The 15,556-nt window shown below is 43.7% G+C and overlaps 1 protein-coding gene across 1 annotated transcript in view; it reads left to right on the top strand.

Annotated features, from left to right (window-relative positions):
* vwde (von Willebrand factor D and EGF domains) overlaps positions 1-15,556 on the top strand; it is a 252,680-nt gene that overhangs the window by 113,440 nt on the left and 123,684 nt on the right. Inside the window, exons 10-13 of the mRNA XM_078238337.1 lie at positions 7,017-7,165; positions 8,293-8,302; positions 9,415-9,421; positions 10,234-10,427. Coding sequence (XP_078094463.1) covers positions 7,017-7,165; positions 8,293-8,302; positions 9,415-9,421; positions 10,234-10,427 — 360 coding nt within the window. The remainder of the gene's footprint in view (positions 1-7,016; positions 7,166-8,292; positions 8,303-9,414; positions 9,422-10,233; positions 10,428-15,556) is intronic.

Genomic DNA, 15,556 nt, shown 5'->3' with positions numbered 1-15,556 from the left:
CATGTAATGTACTGGAGCTGGATTATTTACCCTGCTTGTACTGGACAAGCCCTGCTTGTTTCTGCACTTTTCTTCACCTTCTCCCGCACGCGAAGCATTCTGCTTCTCTAAATTGGCACTTCTCTTGGGAGTGACTCCCCCAGCAACACACACAGTTGCAAAGTGCGCAGAACTGCGAGGTTCTCCAGTTTTGGTAAGAAACTGCTAGCAGCAGTAAAGCCAAGAGTGAGGGCAATGGTTTAAGTAAAGAGAGAAGCACTGAAGTTAAGGTGTCACGCCGATATTTTACACTTTGCAAAGACTACCAGCTATATAACTATGGTATCCACATCACATAACATGTTGCACCACATTCATTGACATGCTAGATGTTCTCTTGCAGGACAAGTTGCCATTGCAGCTGCCTCTAATGTTAGGGGACAGGTATGATGGTGTGTCCTTATCCCCATGGGGAAGACAGTGCTCCCAGAGGTTAGAAGAGCCATGGCTGAGGCTATTGCAAGTAGCAGGGTTGAAACCATGGAGGATGACAATATTCTCATACCTAATTTTCCTTCTCAAAACTCATTTTTGCTTCATCCGATAATTGCTCTTGATTTACAAGCTGCAGATGGCGTAAGCTTTCTCCCTTCACCACAACCCTACCATTGTGCTTTTATCCTTTTGGATGCCCAAGAATTGCAACCAGGCTAGGCAGTGGTGGAACAGCAATAGGTGGAAGAGTTGAAAGACAGCAATGAAGAAGAAACACTGTCTCTCATTCTCACAGCCAGCCACCAGCTCAGAGATTGATAGTTCACATAGCTTAGGTGATAATTTAGAGGTGCAAGAAGCATGTAATGAGGCATTGAGCATATGTGACTTGTGCCAGGCTAAGAGACAAAGGCAGCAGAGGTGAAAGTTCACAAATGGATGAGGTTGCACATTAGTTGTGCTGCAAAGGACACAAATGAGCTTTGATGAACGGACCTACAGAAAAAGGCTGATGGCCGTGCACAATAAAATGCTTGGTGCATTGGCACCCGTTGTCACTGTCTAGGAGCACAGAGGAGTCTGGCATCAACTTGACACAGGGCTTTGCATGAAGCTTGATGCCTTTTTTTTTCAGAAAGCGGTGGCCAACACCATGAGAACATTTGTGGTCCCAACCATTATGCAGCATCTGAAATCACAGGTTTCATTACAGCATAAGCAGGAAGTATGCAATATCTGAGTGCTGGAAAGGATGTTTTGATTGAAGTCATGCAAGCTTAGCTTCCAAGCATTTAAACTTAGACAGCTACCATTTGGATTGTGGGTACAAGTGTTCAAAGGAACTGGATGTTACAGCAGTCCAGCAATTTGTCTTCCAGCACATCTACCAGTGCCCTTGATGTTGCTCATTAATCAACTGGTTTGCTGGTCTGGCTGCAGGTCACATGTGCCTTATGTCTCATCACATGCTGATTTCACATCTAAACTGTCCTCTAAGATATTTGAAGTGTCAGTAAACTGAGGTAATGCTGTCCAAAGTTGAGCCTTCTAGTGAGAAAGCCCTGAAAGAGCTCCAGGTTCTCCTTGCAAGGCCATCTGCAGTCTCTCACAGTGAAAGTGGGCAGCTTTTTACCATGATGTGGAGATGCTGGCGTTGGACTGGGGTAAACACAGTAAGAAGTCTCTCAACACCAGGTTAAAGTCCAACAGGTTTATTTGGTAGCAAAAGCCACTAGCTTTTGGAGCGCTTGCTGCTCCTTCGTCAGGTGAGTGGGATTTCAGTTCACAAACAGCGTATTTAAAGACACAAACTCAATTTACAAAATAATGGTTGGAATGTGAGTCTTTACAGGTAATCAAGTCTTAAAGGTACAGACAATGTGAGTGGAGAGAGGGTTAAGCACACGTTAAAGAGATGTGTATTGTCTCCAGCAGGGACAGTTAGTGACATTTTGCAAGCCCAGGCAAGTCGTGGGGGTTACAGATAGTGTGACATGAACCCAAGATCCCGGTTGAGGCCGTCCTCATGTGTGCAGAACTTAGCTGTCAGTCTCTGCTCAGCGACTCTGCATTGTCGTGTGTCGTGAAGGCCGCCTTGGAGAACGCTTAACCGAAGATCAGCGGTCATGGGCATTCGGCCTCTGATCTTCGGGTAAGCGCTCTCCAAGACGGCCTTCACGACACACGACTCGCATTCCAACCATTATTTTGTAAATTGAGTTTGTGTCTTTATATGCCCTGTTTGTGAACTGAAATCCCACTCACCTGACGAAGGAGCAGCGAGCGCTCTGAAAGCTCGTGGCTTTTGCGACCAAATAAACCTGTTGGACTTTAACCTGGTGTTGTGAGACTTCTTACAGTTTTTTACCAGCCAGGCTGCAACCACTATGGTAGAACTGTATCAGAGAACTAGGACAGGCAAAAATACATAGAAGACCAACAGTAAGAGAAGACACAATTAATTGACATTTGTATGCAACGTTGGCTGATTTGTTTTATAAAGAGAGATTGCAATGTCTATTTTGTATCTGCTTTTTTGACATTAAGACCAATCGGAAGCTGTGATGATTAGTAACAGAAAAACATAAGGAAAGCCTGTCAGTGGATAGGGAATTGAGCGGTGTTCATTACGAACAGTGCCTGACCAAAAAGGATACATTGGTTGCCTCCTTCCTTCCTTCTCCTTTGCTGCTCTCTGAATATCTGTGCCTCCATGATGCCAAAGTTTACAGCATATAATCAACTACAACAAATCTTGGCTTGTGCTTTTTCAAATTTTGCAGAGCTTCTCAAGAATGGTCCAGGCAGAGGAAACATTGTTACTAGTCTGTTCAGTCACATTTTGTGTGCCATTATGGTTTTCATTATATGCATGCAGCCCGTATACGAATGGGTAGCACACCAGAATAATGAGCCATGTGGTCAGTGGATTGCCCTTGTCATCCAGTAGCCATCCTCTGGCTTTTCATTGTGGTTCAAATAGAAATGAGACAGTGTACAGCTGCAGAAACAAGGCATCATTATATCTGCCAGGATACAGGGTATTGATTTTCATGATGCACAGAGCATGGTTGCAAGCAGCTGGATATTGGGGGACTGGAATCCTTTCCAGTTGCGATACATCTCAGAATTTACATGTGCCACCTGAAAAGTGATGTGTGTGTACTCAGTGGCACCCCTTTGCCGTAGAAAGTCCTGCAATCCTGCCAAAGTGTTGTTCTTGCTCTACCTGCTTCTCGCTAGCAAGAGCTAATAGAATGTCATCAGCTCCCTTTGCACACAGAGTGGAAAAATGTGAGGTGATGCATTTTGGTAGGAAGAACATGGAGAGACAATATAAAATAAGGAATAAAATTCCTAACGGGGTGCAGGAGCAGAGGGACCAGTTGTATTTGTGTATAGATCATTGATGTGGCAGGACAAGTGGAGAGAGCAGTTAATAAAGCATATAGTATCCTGGGCTTTATTAATAGCACAAGAGCAAGGAGATTATGCTGCTCATACAAGGCAGTAGTTAGACCTCAGTATTGTGTACAGTTCTGGACATCACGTTACAAGAGGAATGTGAATGCATTGGAAAGAGTGCGAAAGCAGTTTACAAGAATGGTTCCGGGGTGAGAAACTTCCCTTATGAGGATAGATTGGAGAGATTGGGACTATTCACCTTGGAGAGCAGAAGGCTAAGAGGAGATTTTATTGGGATATTCAAAATCATGAGGGGGCTGGACTGAGTAGATAGCGAGAAACTATTCCCACTCATAAAAGGATTAAGAATAAGAGGGCACAGATTTAAAGTGACTTTGCAAAGAAACAAATGTGATGTGATTCAGGTCTGGAACATTCTGCCTGGAAGTGTGGTGGAGGCAGGTTCAATCAAGACATTCAAGAGGACATTAGATGATTATTTGAATAGACATGGCACTAAGTCATGATACTCGTTTGGAGAGCCGGTGTAAACACGATGGGTCAAATGGTCTCCTTCTGCACTGTAACAATTCTTTGATTCTAAGAGCCCCAATAACCTATACAACACTGGTTGACAAGCTATGAGTTGTGGCAAATATTGCCTGCTGCATCTCCAATGCATAAAAATTTGTAGCCACTGACAATGCTGACCTTGTCCTTCTCTGAAACTGCAGTTCTGGTTGCAACAACTGCTAATTTCAGTGAGTACCCCCTTGGTGAAGCAGAGATCTCTAACTATTCTCCTGATGAAGGGGCAGCATTCCGAAAGCTCGTGCTACCAAATAAACTGGTTGGACTTTAGCCTGGTGTTCTTCACTGTGTTTGAGGTAACAGAATTGCTCCCCGAAGATCATCTACTGAGAGGTGTTTTCACTCCTCTACTCTCTTTGAGCAAGTTGTTTTCCTCTCTTTAACTTCTGCTCATTCTGCCCTATCATGTTGTAGGCCAAGGGGGATGCACACTATTGAGAGTAAGAGGTCTGAACAGAATCCTCAAGAGCAAGGCCATCACATTTTACACCATTCCCTCATTGCTACAACAACTTTAAATCGCAATCCACTTCCATAATCTCAACAACTGCCAGTAGGAATCAATCAACAGTTAACTTGAAAGTAATTGCTGACTCCTTTAACCTACAAGTGGTCCTTCCTGTTGCTGAATGCACGTTCAGTGTTGAGAGAGCATTAACTGGAGTATTCAGCTTGAAAATGGCACAGCTGGTATCAAATCCGTATCATCCTGACTGAGGTTATGACCTGTCTACTCTGCACATCTCATCTGCGCTAAAATGGTGTTCTGTGCGACCAGCACAAAAGTGTGCACGTGTCATGGATGTAAATTTAGACCCAAAATAGTATGTGTTGCAATTGAAATACAGGCTTAACCGCAGACAAATGTTGTGGTTACTCTCCCTTTTGGAAAGACTCGAGGAGGGATTTTCCAGCTGTGCTCGCCTCAAGGCTGGAAAATCCCATCCAAGGTCAAGCGTGGTCTGTGTCCCACCCACTACGATTCCCATGGTGTGGGGGATGGGATAATCAGTTCCCTCTATATTTATTGAAAGCATTTGGCACCAGCTTTTCTCATTCCACTGTTAGATCAAATAAACTTTCATTAGTCTTCTGTATTAACTGCCAATTTAGGTACTTGGTGAGTGAAAAGACAACATGTTTAAAGATGAAATGTGATTGGTCACTTTCCTTTGTTAAATAATGTAGATTTGAATGTCACAGAATGTCGGAAGCAAATTTAGGTCAGTTTAGCTTCATAAAGTACGGCTGTTGTTCTTATGTTCACAAATGGAATAAAATTTGTCCCTTCATTTATTCATCTACCCTGGCAAAAACTTTTCATCCTTAGCTGTACGGAATGAAGTAACAATGAGCATTAATAATTATGCACACTATTAGTTCACACTTAAAGGTGCTATTGGAATCTCGAAGGCATTCATGCTGAAGAGAATACTATTCAATCCAATGAAGATAAGTCAATAAACTAAATATCTATTTATAACTTTCTTATGCCACTTAAAATAAAAGGCCAGATATGTAGTCTGCTCCTAGACTTGAGCTAATTCCCATTCTTCCAGTTTTAGTTGGCAAATGAAATGGTTTAAAATGACTCCTCTTCTGATTTTTTCAATCCCTCCTTAGAGTGAAGGTGACAACCATATAATACAGTCCAGTGAGTTTATTTCTGAATCAACTCAAGAGTGCATAGGAATATGGATGTATTCTATGAACAGTAGTTAGTGCTCCAACATCCTGAACCTCAAATAAAATAGACGATAGCTGGGAATACTGGGCAGGTTTGGCAGCACCTGCCGACAGAGAAAGAGTCTGTGACCTTTAATCACAGACCTGTAATGTTAACTCTCTTTCTCTCGTCACTGATGCTGCCGGATCAACACTGAGTATTTCTAGCATTTTCCATCTTTAATGTCAGATTTCTAGCCTCTGCAGTATTTTACTTTAGTAACACTGTATCTCAAGGCTACTCCAGCAATTCCCATTTGAAATTTGGGGCTGAATTATATTTGGTAGCCTGCCCTCCCCAACTCGAAGGTCAAGCTGACACCATCACCCCGACCTGATTTTATGGCTGTCAGACCATTAATTGGCTCAGGATGAGATTTTGTTTGCCCCCCCCCCCAAACTGGGAGGATATTTCCCCATCAAGAACTGCCAAGTAATCAAACATCTGACCACTGTCTAGTCACAGAAGCACCATCGGGAATGGTGGCCACCACTGGGACTACAGGCAGTCCCCCATAGTTGATGGAGTTGGATGAAAAGGCTAGTTGGGGTCTTCCACCAGGGCCAGGCTGCAGGGCCCAGCGAAGCAGGTAAGGAATTGTGTGCCAGGGAGGGGCACATATGGTGGGTGTGGAGTACCATGGTGAAGGGCTTCCATTGGACATAGAGTGCTGGTACAGGAGGGAATGCTCCTCGGCCTGTAGAAACCTGGCAGCCTCACCGTGTGGTGTGCATACCTTTTGCTGCTGGTAAAATACCATGGCACCCAAGTTTACAGCCCTCCCACATGCCAGCCTGCTCTCTGGGGGACAATAACATTTCACCCATGCTCTCTCTTTCTGTCCATTTGTCACATTCCAGAAATGCTCACAAGTGAAACTTTTTTAAAAACACCATTGCAAAATGTGATCAGTTGCAATTTCATACTTTGTTTTGACTTGAAAACCCAGGACTGCAAGCAACTTTTTCTGAATAGCCAACTACCATGAAAGCCTTTACACTTACATAATTTTATGGCATGTATGTTAATATTCATTTTCAGTGCTTTTGAAGAATTGTACCTAAAATGCTTCAATAACTCCAACATTGTTCTTTTAGTTGGAATATTTGTGAAGTTACTGTGTGGCTGTTTTAAGTGAACATTCCATGTAAACAAGCCAAATAATTGGAATGAATTGCATTTGTCGAACTCTCAATGTGCATATTGAGTTTTAATTTCAACAGAAGAGATCAACTTCAAAATCTGGCAGCACAAAAATGTTGCTTTTCAGTGTGTAATTGCTCTGGTCTGTCTTTAATATGGAAGTGGTTTGAATTGGCAGATTCACCCAGAGGCTTTGACTATAGCAGAGGACGGAAAGCAACACAGACTCGTGATTGAGAGTACAGTACCTATTCCTTGCTCTGAATTCAGCCAGACTGAAGATGAATGTAAAGTCACCATCATGCTTAACACAGAAAGTCAAGGCAAGTAACTTTAGTTTACTCTTAATTCTCACATTCAGAATGTTCATAAAATCAGTGTTGGACCTTCTAATTACATGTTCTGAACTACTACATCTGAATTGTGCCAGATTAACCTGTTGACTTGGGCTACTTACAGGCATCCATTGGTTTTGTCTGAAAAGAACAGGTATGAAATGCAGATACGTAAAATTAGTGTTTATCCTAGTTAAAGATCATGTTACAGAGTAACATGATGAGGAAGCCTTGAATCATAATGGTGATCTAGTGAAGGATAATTAAAATTATATACAAACAAGCTCAATAAAGGTACAGATCTAGTCCCACATACTCTTGGACGCACACTGAAGATTCCCTCCTACCAGGACCCGCGCCCTAACACCTGATAGGTGGCAGTTCATGGGCTTCTTTCTAATTATGTCTCGGGAAATTCATGTGACCCACAAACAAGCGCCTCTTAAAGGGGCCACATCACCATGCTCCTCCCCCCTTAGGTTCCCTTACAATCATGCAACCAAATTTCATAAATACAGAAATAGATAGTCAAAATACAGCCTTCAAAAAGGGACCATTTGGCAAAGTTCACAAAGCCAATCGATCTGGGGGCTTCCAGACTCTTGTGGAGTGTTGCAACTCCGCAACCGGATTCTCCAAGCTGAGGGTATCAGAGTCTACAACAGTGGTAGGTAGGTTGACAGATTCTGACATTGAATTAGGGCTAGTGCTCTCTTCCTCTGCTCCCATTAACAGTTAAGATTCTTCTTGGGGAACACTAAGTTCTGCAAGCGCCAACTCAGCTGCTGACACGGGGGAACATAGAAACATAGGAATTCGGGGCAGAAGTAGGCAAATTCAGCTCTTTGAGCCTGCCCTGCCAGTCCATCAGATCTCTTCCTGATCTCAAATCCATCTCCCAACCTGTTCCCCATATCCTCTTATTGCTTTTTTAATTAGAAATGTATCTATTTCCTCCTTGAAACCATTCAATGATTCAGACTCCACCGCACTATCAGGCAACAAAGTTCCACAAATTTACCACCCTCTGCAAGAAGTAGCTCCTCCTCATCTCATTTTTAAATCTACCGCCTCTCAACCTATGCCCGTGACCTCCTGTTCGAGATTGCCCCATGAGAGGAAACATTTGGTTCACGTTTATTTTACCTTTTAAAATTTTACATACCTGGATCAGATCCCCTTTCATCCTTCTAAACTCCAGTGGGTATAAGCCCAAACTGTTTAATCTCTCCTCATCCTTTCATCCCCGGAATCAATCTGGTGAACTGGATTCTATTACTGAGCCTGATGACTGGTGATGGGGGCTGCAGCTTTCCACCTTCTGATGTGATCTACATTCTTCTACACTTCACGGCCCTGCAGGTCAATGGTATAAAGTACTGGACAGCCTTTTGAATTATCTTCCCGGGTATCCAAGCTGCCTCCCATCCCCACCCCACAAAGTCCTGAACAAAAACCAAGTCATTCAGGTCAAATGACCTGTTTCCTCTAGCTGAATCATGGTATTCCTCCGATGTGGCTTGCTTAGCCTATACCCTCCCCATCAAATTTGGGAAAATGAGATCAAGGCAGTTCTCAGGTGCCAACCTATCAATAATTCAGCCCTTAGTATCGGGGGGGGGGGGGGGGGGGGGGTTTGTATTATATGAGAGCAGAAAATTGGCTAACTGAAGTGGTAGTGGTCTGTTGGATTGTTTCTGCATTGATGCCTTGAAAGTTTGCACTGCCTTTTCCGCTGAACTATTGGAAGCAAGGTGCTATGGGGCCATGTACATGTGTTGGATGCCATTCATTCTAACAAAGTGTTGAAAGTCTTCGGCTGTGAAAGCGGTGACATTGTCAGAAACGATTACCTCTGGTATGCCATGTATTGCAAAGATTTGTCGCAGCTTGTCTCCGGTGGCTGACGAGGTCATGGAATGCATAATTTGCACATCAAGTCACTTCATGTGGGCATCCAACAGGATCAAAAGCATCATCCACATGAATTGGCCAGCGAAAACAATGTGGAGCCTTGTCTAAAGGTGACCGGGCCACACTCGGGTGTAAGTTCGCTGCGGGCGGAAGGGTCTGCTCCATTTGACAATGTTGACAAGAGTTGACCACGCCTCTGTCTCTTTGTTTCCTCCCACAGTCCAAAGATGTGCGGGTTAGGTTGATTGGCCAGGTTAAAAAATTGCCCCTTAGAGTCCTGGGATGTGTAGGTTAGAGGGATTAGCAGGTAAAAATATGTGGGGGTAGGGCCTGGGTGGGATTGTGGTCGGTGCAGACTCGATGGGCCGAATGGCCTCCTTCTGCACTGTAGGGTTTCTATGATTTCTATGATTTGTCAATTCCTGGTCATCCAAATACACAACTCTTGCGATCCTTTGTAGAAGGCTTTTCATGGTGTTCAAGAACATTTTATTGTCAGCTTACTTAAACATCCACCCTGTACCATATGGTCACAAGAGCTTTGCATTAATCATTCATGGCCAGTGTTGTTCCAGTCATTTATTTCCTTGCAAACACAACTCAGTGTTTTCTTGTTTACCTTTAAAAGCCTGTTGTTGTATGTGTGGTTATGGTTATACAGATCAGTTCAATTTTAACCCTTAACTCTCCAGTATGTGCAACAGTATGGTGCTCCTACAAGGTGATAGTCCAGTGGCTACAACTGGGGAAACTAAAGGATCATAGTTGGAGGCCACTTGAGATGGCCATGGTGATCGACCTTGAAGAGCTGTAACCTTAGAAGCCGTTGTTGCAGACTGTAACATATGGTAGCTGACTATGATTCGGTTTGCTCTTCAGGTAAAACGTGGCACTACTTGAGAGGCTGGTGGGGGAATGGGCATGTTATCATCTTGAAAAAGGACATTTTGTTCACAGTCTCCCATGATTGTGGTTGTGCTTTGATTGCAAGCTATTCCCAAACTTTAATTAGTGATGCACTGCTCTTCTACTACAGCTAATCCACATTTTCCCCAATGCAGGTTCACATCCTCCAAATGTACAGATGTGTCTGATTTAATTTCTCATTCCATCTAGATGTACCAAGTGTAGCATATTCAGGATCAGATCTTGCCCTCTCCTCCTGCCATGTGGACTTACACCAAGCACCTTGCAATCGAGGCATATGTTCCCGTTCGTCTGTTTACTATACAGCAGTGACTGACTTTGCGCACGATGGTGACAGAGTGACTGAAGTTACATCATGGCCCGTTGCCACTGAAAACTTCCTGTGGAACAGCTACATCCCAGAGCCAGTTCAGGTTGTAAAACGTCCATTTGATGATAGCATAATAAGCATTGAAATATGAAGGGATGAATTTTGGTTGAAGAGGGTTGAATGGTCTCCTGTTTAACCATTAATCACTGACTGCTCTGGCAATCACTCAGGAAGAATCCCTGTGGAAATTCATCCCTGTGTATAAATTAAAGCATATCTTTTTTATGTAATTATGTTCATAATTGTATTCCTATGCCATGCTAGATGAACACTAAAGAACGAATGTCCTCTATATTAAAATAATTACATGTAAAAGGTGTTACAGTTAGTACTGAGGTTTCTTGTATAACAATTGGATTCATTAAAATAAACCCCTGATTGTTCTTCCAAAACCTGGTAATATAAAGATAGCATGAAAAATGACTTCCCTAAATTGATAAATACAATGGCAGTACCTCATCTGCACAAAGCAAAATAGGCCCACATTCATTTTATTTTGACATGAGGTCCATTCTGTGCTATTGCATAAATACTCATGTTTATCACTTCTCAGTGATTCATCAAAGTCCAATATAGTGACAAGCTGTATTTACTAAGGAGATGTCAGCAACAGAGGCATGTTTCAAAACTAAGAAAACTGGGAAATAAGGCCAAACTCAAAGATTTTTTTTCTATTATGTTTCCCTCGTTTTTTGCACAAAAATGCAGAAGTATGTTTTTTTGATTTGATTTGCTGTTGTTGTGTTCTGTTTAAAACCTTTTAACAAGTTTTTGAAGAAAGATGGTGCAATTTTGCACTGGGCAAAGTAAAAACAGCCAATGGGAAATAACGCTATTGCTGATTCAATTATGGATTTCAAAATTTGGAGTTTGGTTACATACACAATGGGCCAAATCTTTGGGTTTCTTGATCATCGGAGACTGGACATATATCTAAAGTTACGCATCCAGACCTTATAGGCCCGCGCATCACAACTTCCACAAAGGTATTGTCCAGGAAATTTTAAAACTTCTGATGGGCTATTACCCAGACCCCCAATTAATGTTTCTAACTCCGAGCTGGAGTCAGAGGTTTCTGACATTACCACAGGTATGTACCCAGGAAATATACCGATTAAAAATCTAATCGAACACCTGGGTAATTATACAGGTGACCCACCCAATTCACAATCCCTGCCCCGACTTCCTACCAATCGCCCAGCTACCAACTCCCGACCTCCTGACTACGCACCACCGGTCAACCCAAACTGACTACCACATGGCAACACTTCACCCACCACCTAATCATCTACCTCACCCAACTACCGCACTTACCCACCTCCCACTTGATCCACCTCAACCACTTACCCATCCCATCAACCTACTGCCCCATCCACCTACTGCCCCATCCACAAACTGATCTCACCCACTTCACCCATTTGTTCACTCTCATCTATTTGCCTATTCACCCACTCAGTCATCCATTCATTAAAATTCAGACTGGACCTTTAAATTTACCATACAGCAGCTAGTGCAAGTAAAATGGGAATGTGTCCTGTCTTCCCTGACTCTAGTCCGCTCTGTTGGAGTTCCCCAAGGGGCTCTGTGCTGTACGTTTATATGAAAATTGAGCTCAGAAGACCACAGAAGAACTGTGCAGAGCAGGAGAGTTAGTTATTGAGGCATTAGGCATCAAGGATTAGCTATTTCCCGGTTGGATCCCTCCTTTTGAAACAGGTTAGGTTCAGCTAAAAGCATACCAAGCAATGTTCCATTAATATCACAAGCATGAACTAGCAGGCATCTTTATGATACATGTGATGATTTTCTGTGGGAATTTCAACAAAATTTGAACAATGGATGATGGACAAAATAAAGGAGGAGGTTACATTAGGCAGTCGGGCTTCAGGGACCTTTAAATATATAGGATTAATCATTATGCAGAATAAATCAACAAATATCAATTGTGTCCCAGCCAGGCCAGGTCCCCACAACAAAAAGGATGCAGAAATAGACCACTTAAGAAGTTTTATTGGACAGTTGAACTGGCTGTGCATTCAGACTATGCCTGATGCTAGTTATGATGTATTGCAACTGAGTACAATGATGAAATATGCAACAGTTGAAGAAGTTCAGAGAGCGAATAAAACATTACCAAAATTAAATTCAGAGAAATGAGCACTCAGGCTTTCAGCCTTGGGTGATCCAGAAGATTTTTAGTGATGCTTCACATAACAATCCTCCAGATAAATATTCTAGTATGGCAGAGTTTATCATATTCTTGATTAGAAAGAATAAAAAATGTTGTCCGTTAGCCTGGGAAGCAAAGAAAATAAAAAGGCTAGCTAAAACACCCTAGTGACAAAAACACTGGCTCTAGTAGAAGCAATAGATATGAAATTTTACTTATAAAATATTTTGATGGAAATCCAATACAAGGGGCATTCAGAGAACAGCTTGCCAATTGAATGTGATGTGGATAACCATTCTCTATGGTATAATGTACATTCAACAAAGAGTATGATAGAGAAAAGATTACAGATTGCTCTCAGGAAAGAAATGTTAGAGAGGAAAGAGATCTCTGATACAAGTCACCAATTATTGACCTGTTTTACAAAAATAAATGCTTCTTTGAAGGAATTGATGGAGGTCCTAGAAGTGGAACGACTTGTAATGGTAATGGGTTATAGGAAATGTGGAATTTTTTTTTCTCTTTGATTTATTTTGGAATTAGTTGAGTGTGTTATAAAGTTGTAAAGGGGGATCTGTTAATGGTATATTAATTATATTCTTAGGGATACAAAGTGATTAAGCACTTTCAGCACATATAAATAAGGGGCTGAACACTACTTTAATTTAATTAGACAAGTTTCCTTTAAAGATTTTCATTTCGTTACAGTGCCCCGTAAAGGGGCTATCAATTTTTCAATTTGTTAATTCATTTATTTTTGGGTGTTAAAAGAGCGCAAAGGGAGTCAGGCAGTTTCGCCTGGCTTAGTGTGTGGGTCTCGTAAATAGGACACGGCTTGGACACTGGAGGGGAGGGTGATTGTACCATCTCATTGTGCATGTTTTCGGGCGAGATGCGGTGGTAAAGTCAGGCATAAATGCTTAGCGCGATTGGCGCTGGTTTTCACGGCTGGCGCCGTTTTACGAGCACAGGATTTCTGGCGTGGCCAGTCTCTCACCGGAAGTGGACAGGAAGCAGATTAATATGTAGAAATATATTATAATGTTGTTTTACATCTGCTTAGCGGCACTCAGTCGTCCGGGCCCACCCCACTTTATGACCTCGCCGGGAAAGGTTCGCACCAGCGAGGAATAGACATGCTCCCCAAGAACAGGGAGCAGTTGACTTGGCCTCGCCGGTGGAACCAGAGGCCATTGAGGCCCCCCCGTGGAGGCCAAGGGCAAAGAGGGGGCAGTGCCAGACTGGCAGTGCCACCCTATTACCTGGGCAATGCCAGTTTGATACCTGGCAATGCCCACCGAGCAGTGCTGGGGAAGGGCCAGTGGGTGGAGGGGTTAATGGGACGAGGGGGCCTGCTACTCTGCCAATCTGCAGCTATCAATGGGGGGGAAGGAGGGAGGGAGCGAGAGGGGGCCCACTGCTATTCTGCAGCAATCGGTGGTTGGGAGGGTAGCAAGCCCGCGATCGGTCTGGGCAGTGGGGGGGGGGGGGGGGGGGGGGGGCTCAGCGGGCCGGTATTTTGGGCCACAGGCCCCTGTGATTGCAGGAGGAGGCTGCTTCAGGCAGTCTGCACTAGCAGGGGCCTGACAGCTCTCTCTCTGTCTGTCATGCCCCTGCTACTGCTAATGTGCATGTGCAGCATCGGAGACCTGCACATGCGCACTACCTCCTTCTGCAGGGTTTCGGGCACATTAAGCCCACCCACAAGCTTCTGCAGTGAGCAACAGGCTTGCTTATATATTTGCAGGCAGAGTGCGTGTGGGGGGGGCCTGACAACACGCCCAAAAGACGGATCTCAAACTCTCCCAGTTTCAAGTCCGCCCAGCACTTAGAAAAAAGTAGTAAGACCGTCCCCGCTTCCACATAGGTATTGTCCAGGAAATTTTTAAACTTCCAATGGGCTATTTCCCAGCCCCCCAATTAATGTTTCCAACTCCGAGCTGGAGTCAGAGGTTTCTGACATTACCACAGGTATGTACCCAGGAAATATACCGATTAAAAATCTAATCGAACACCTGGGTAATTATACAGGTGACCCACCCAATTCACAATCCCTGCCCCAACTTCCTACCAATCACCCAGCTACCAACTCCCGACCTCCTGACTACCCACCACCGGTCAACCCAACCTGACTACCACATGGCAACACTTCACCCACCACCTAATCATCTACCTCACCCAACTACCGCACTTACCCACCTCCCACTTGATCCACCTCAACCACTTACCCATCCCATCAACCTACTGCCCCATCCACCTACTGCCCCATCCACAAACTGATCTCACCCACTTCACCCATTTGTTCACTCTCATCTATTTGCCTATTCACCCACTCAGTCATCCATTCATTAAAATTCAGACTGGACCTTTAAATTTACCATACAGCAGCTAGTGCTAGTAAAATGAGAATGTGTCCTGTCTTCCCTGACTCTCGTCTGCTCTGTTGGAGTTCCCCAAGGGGCTCTGTGCTGTACGTTTATATGAAAATTGAGCTCAGAAGACCACGGAAGAACTGTGCAGAGCGGGAGAGTTTGGTATTGAGGCATTAGGCATCAAGGATTAGCAATTTCCATTGTTCCACTGGAGCAAGCAGAGTGGGAGTGGTTTGTGGCAGGAGTGCTGGTGAGAGATTTTATTTATTTATTTTGTGTGGTTTTTTTGCCTTTATTTTTCGAGTAGTATTTTTCTTTTCTTAATTTTAAACTGAAAACCGGAAGTGGGCCGCTAAGGAGTCTGGGAAGGGTTTTTTAAGCACGCGAAGTATAAAAGGTAGGTCGCAGTATACAGCGGGCAGCGTCGGGAGTGGCCAGTGTCGTGAGTGGGAAGCAGAGTGTGAACTATAAGGGTTTTGGCTCACAGGGCTTAGGGGGACAGGGCGAGCAGGGGTGAGTTTTTAATTCTTATTTACCTTTCTCTGTGTACCTTGGTATAAAGGGTCAAATATGAGTGTGAAGCCAGTGTGTTGTTCCCAGTGTAGGATGTGGGAGGTCCTGGTGCACCTG

The sequence above is a fragment of the Mustelus asterias genome, chromosome 2 (genome assembly GCF_964213995.1).
Source record: "Mustelus asterias chromosome 2, sMusAst1.hap1.1, whole genome shotgun sequence".
Taxonomy (NCBI): domain Eukaryota; kingdom Metazoa; phylum Chordata; class Chondrichthyes; order Carcharhiniformes; family Triakidae; genus Mustelus; species Mustelus asterias.
This window is presented reverse-complemented; position numbering and strand designations above follow the sequence as displayed.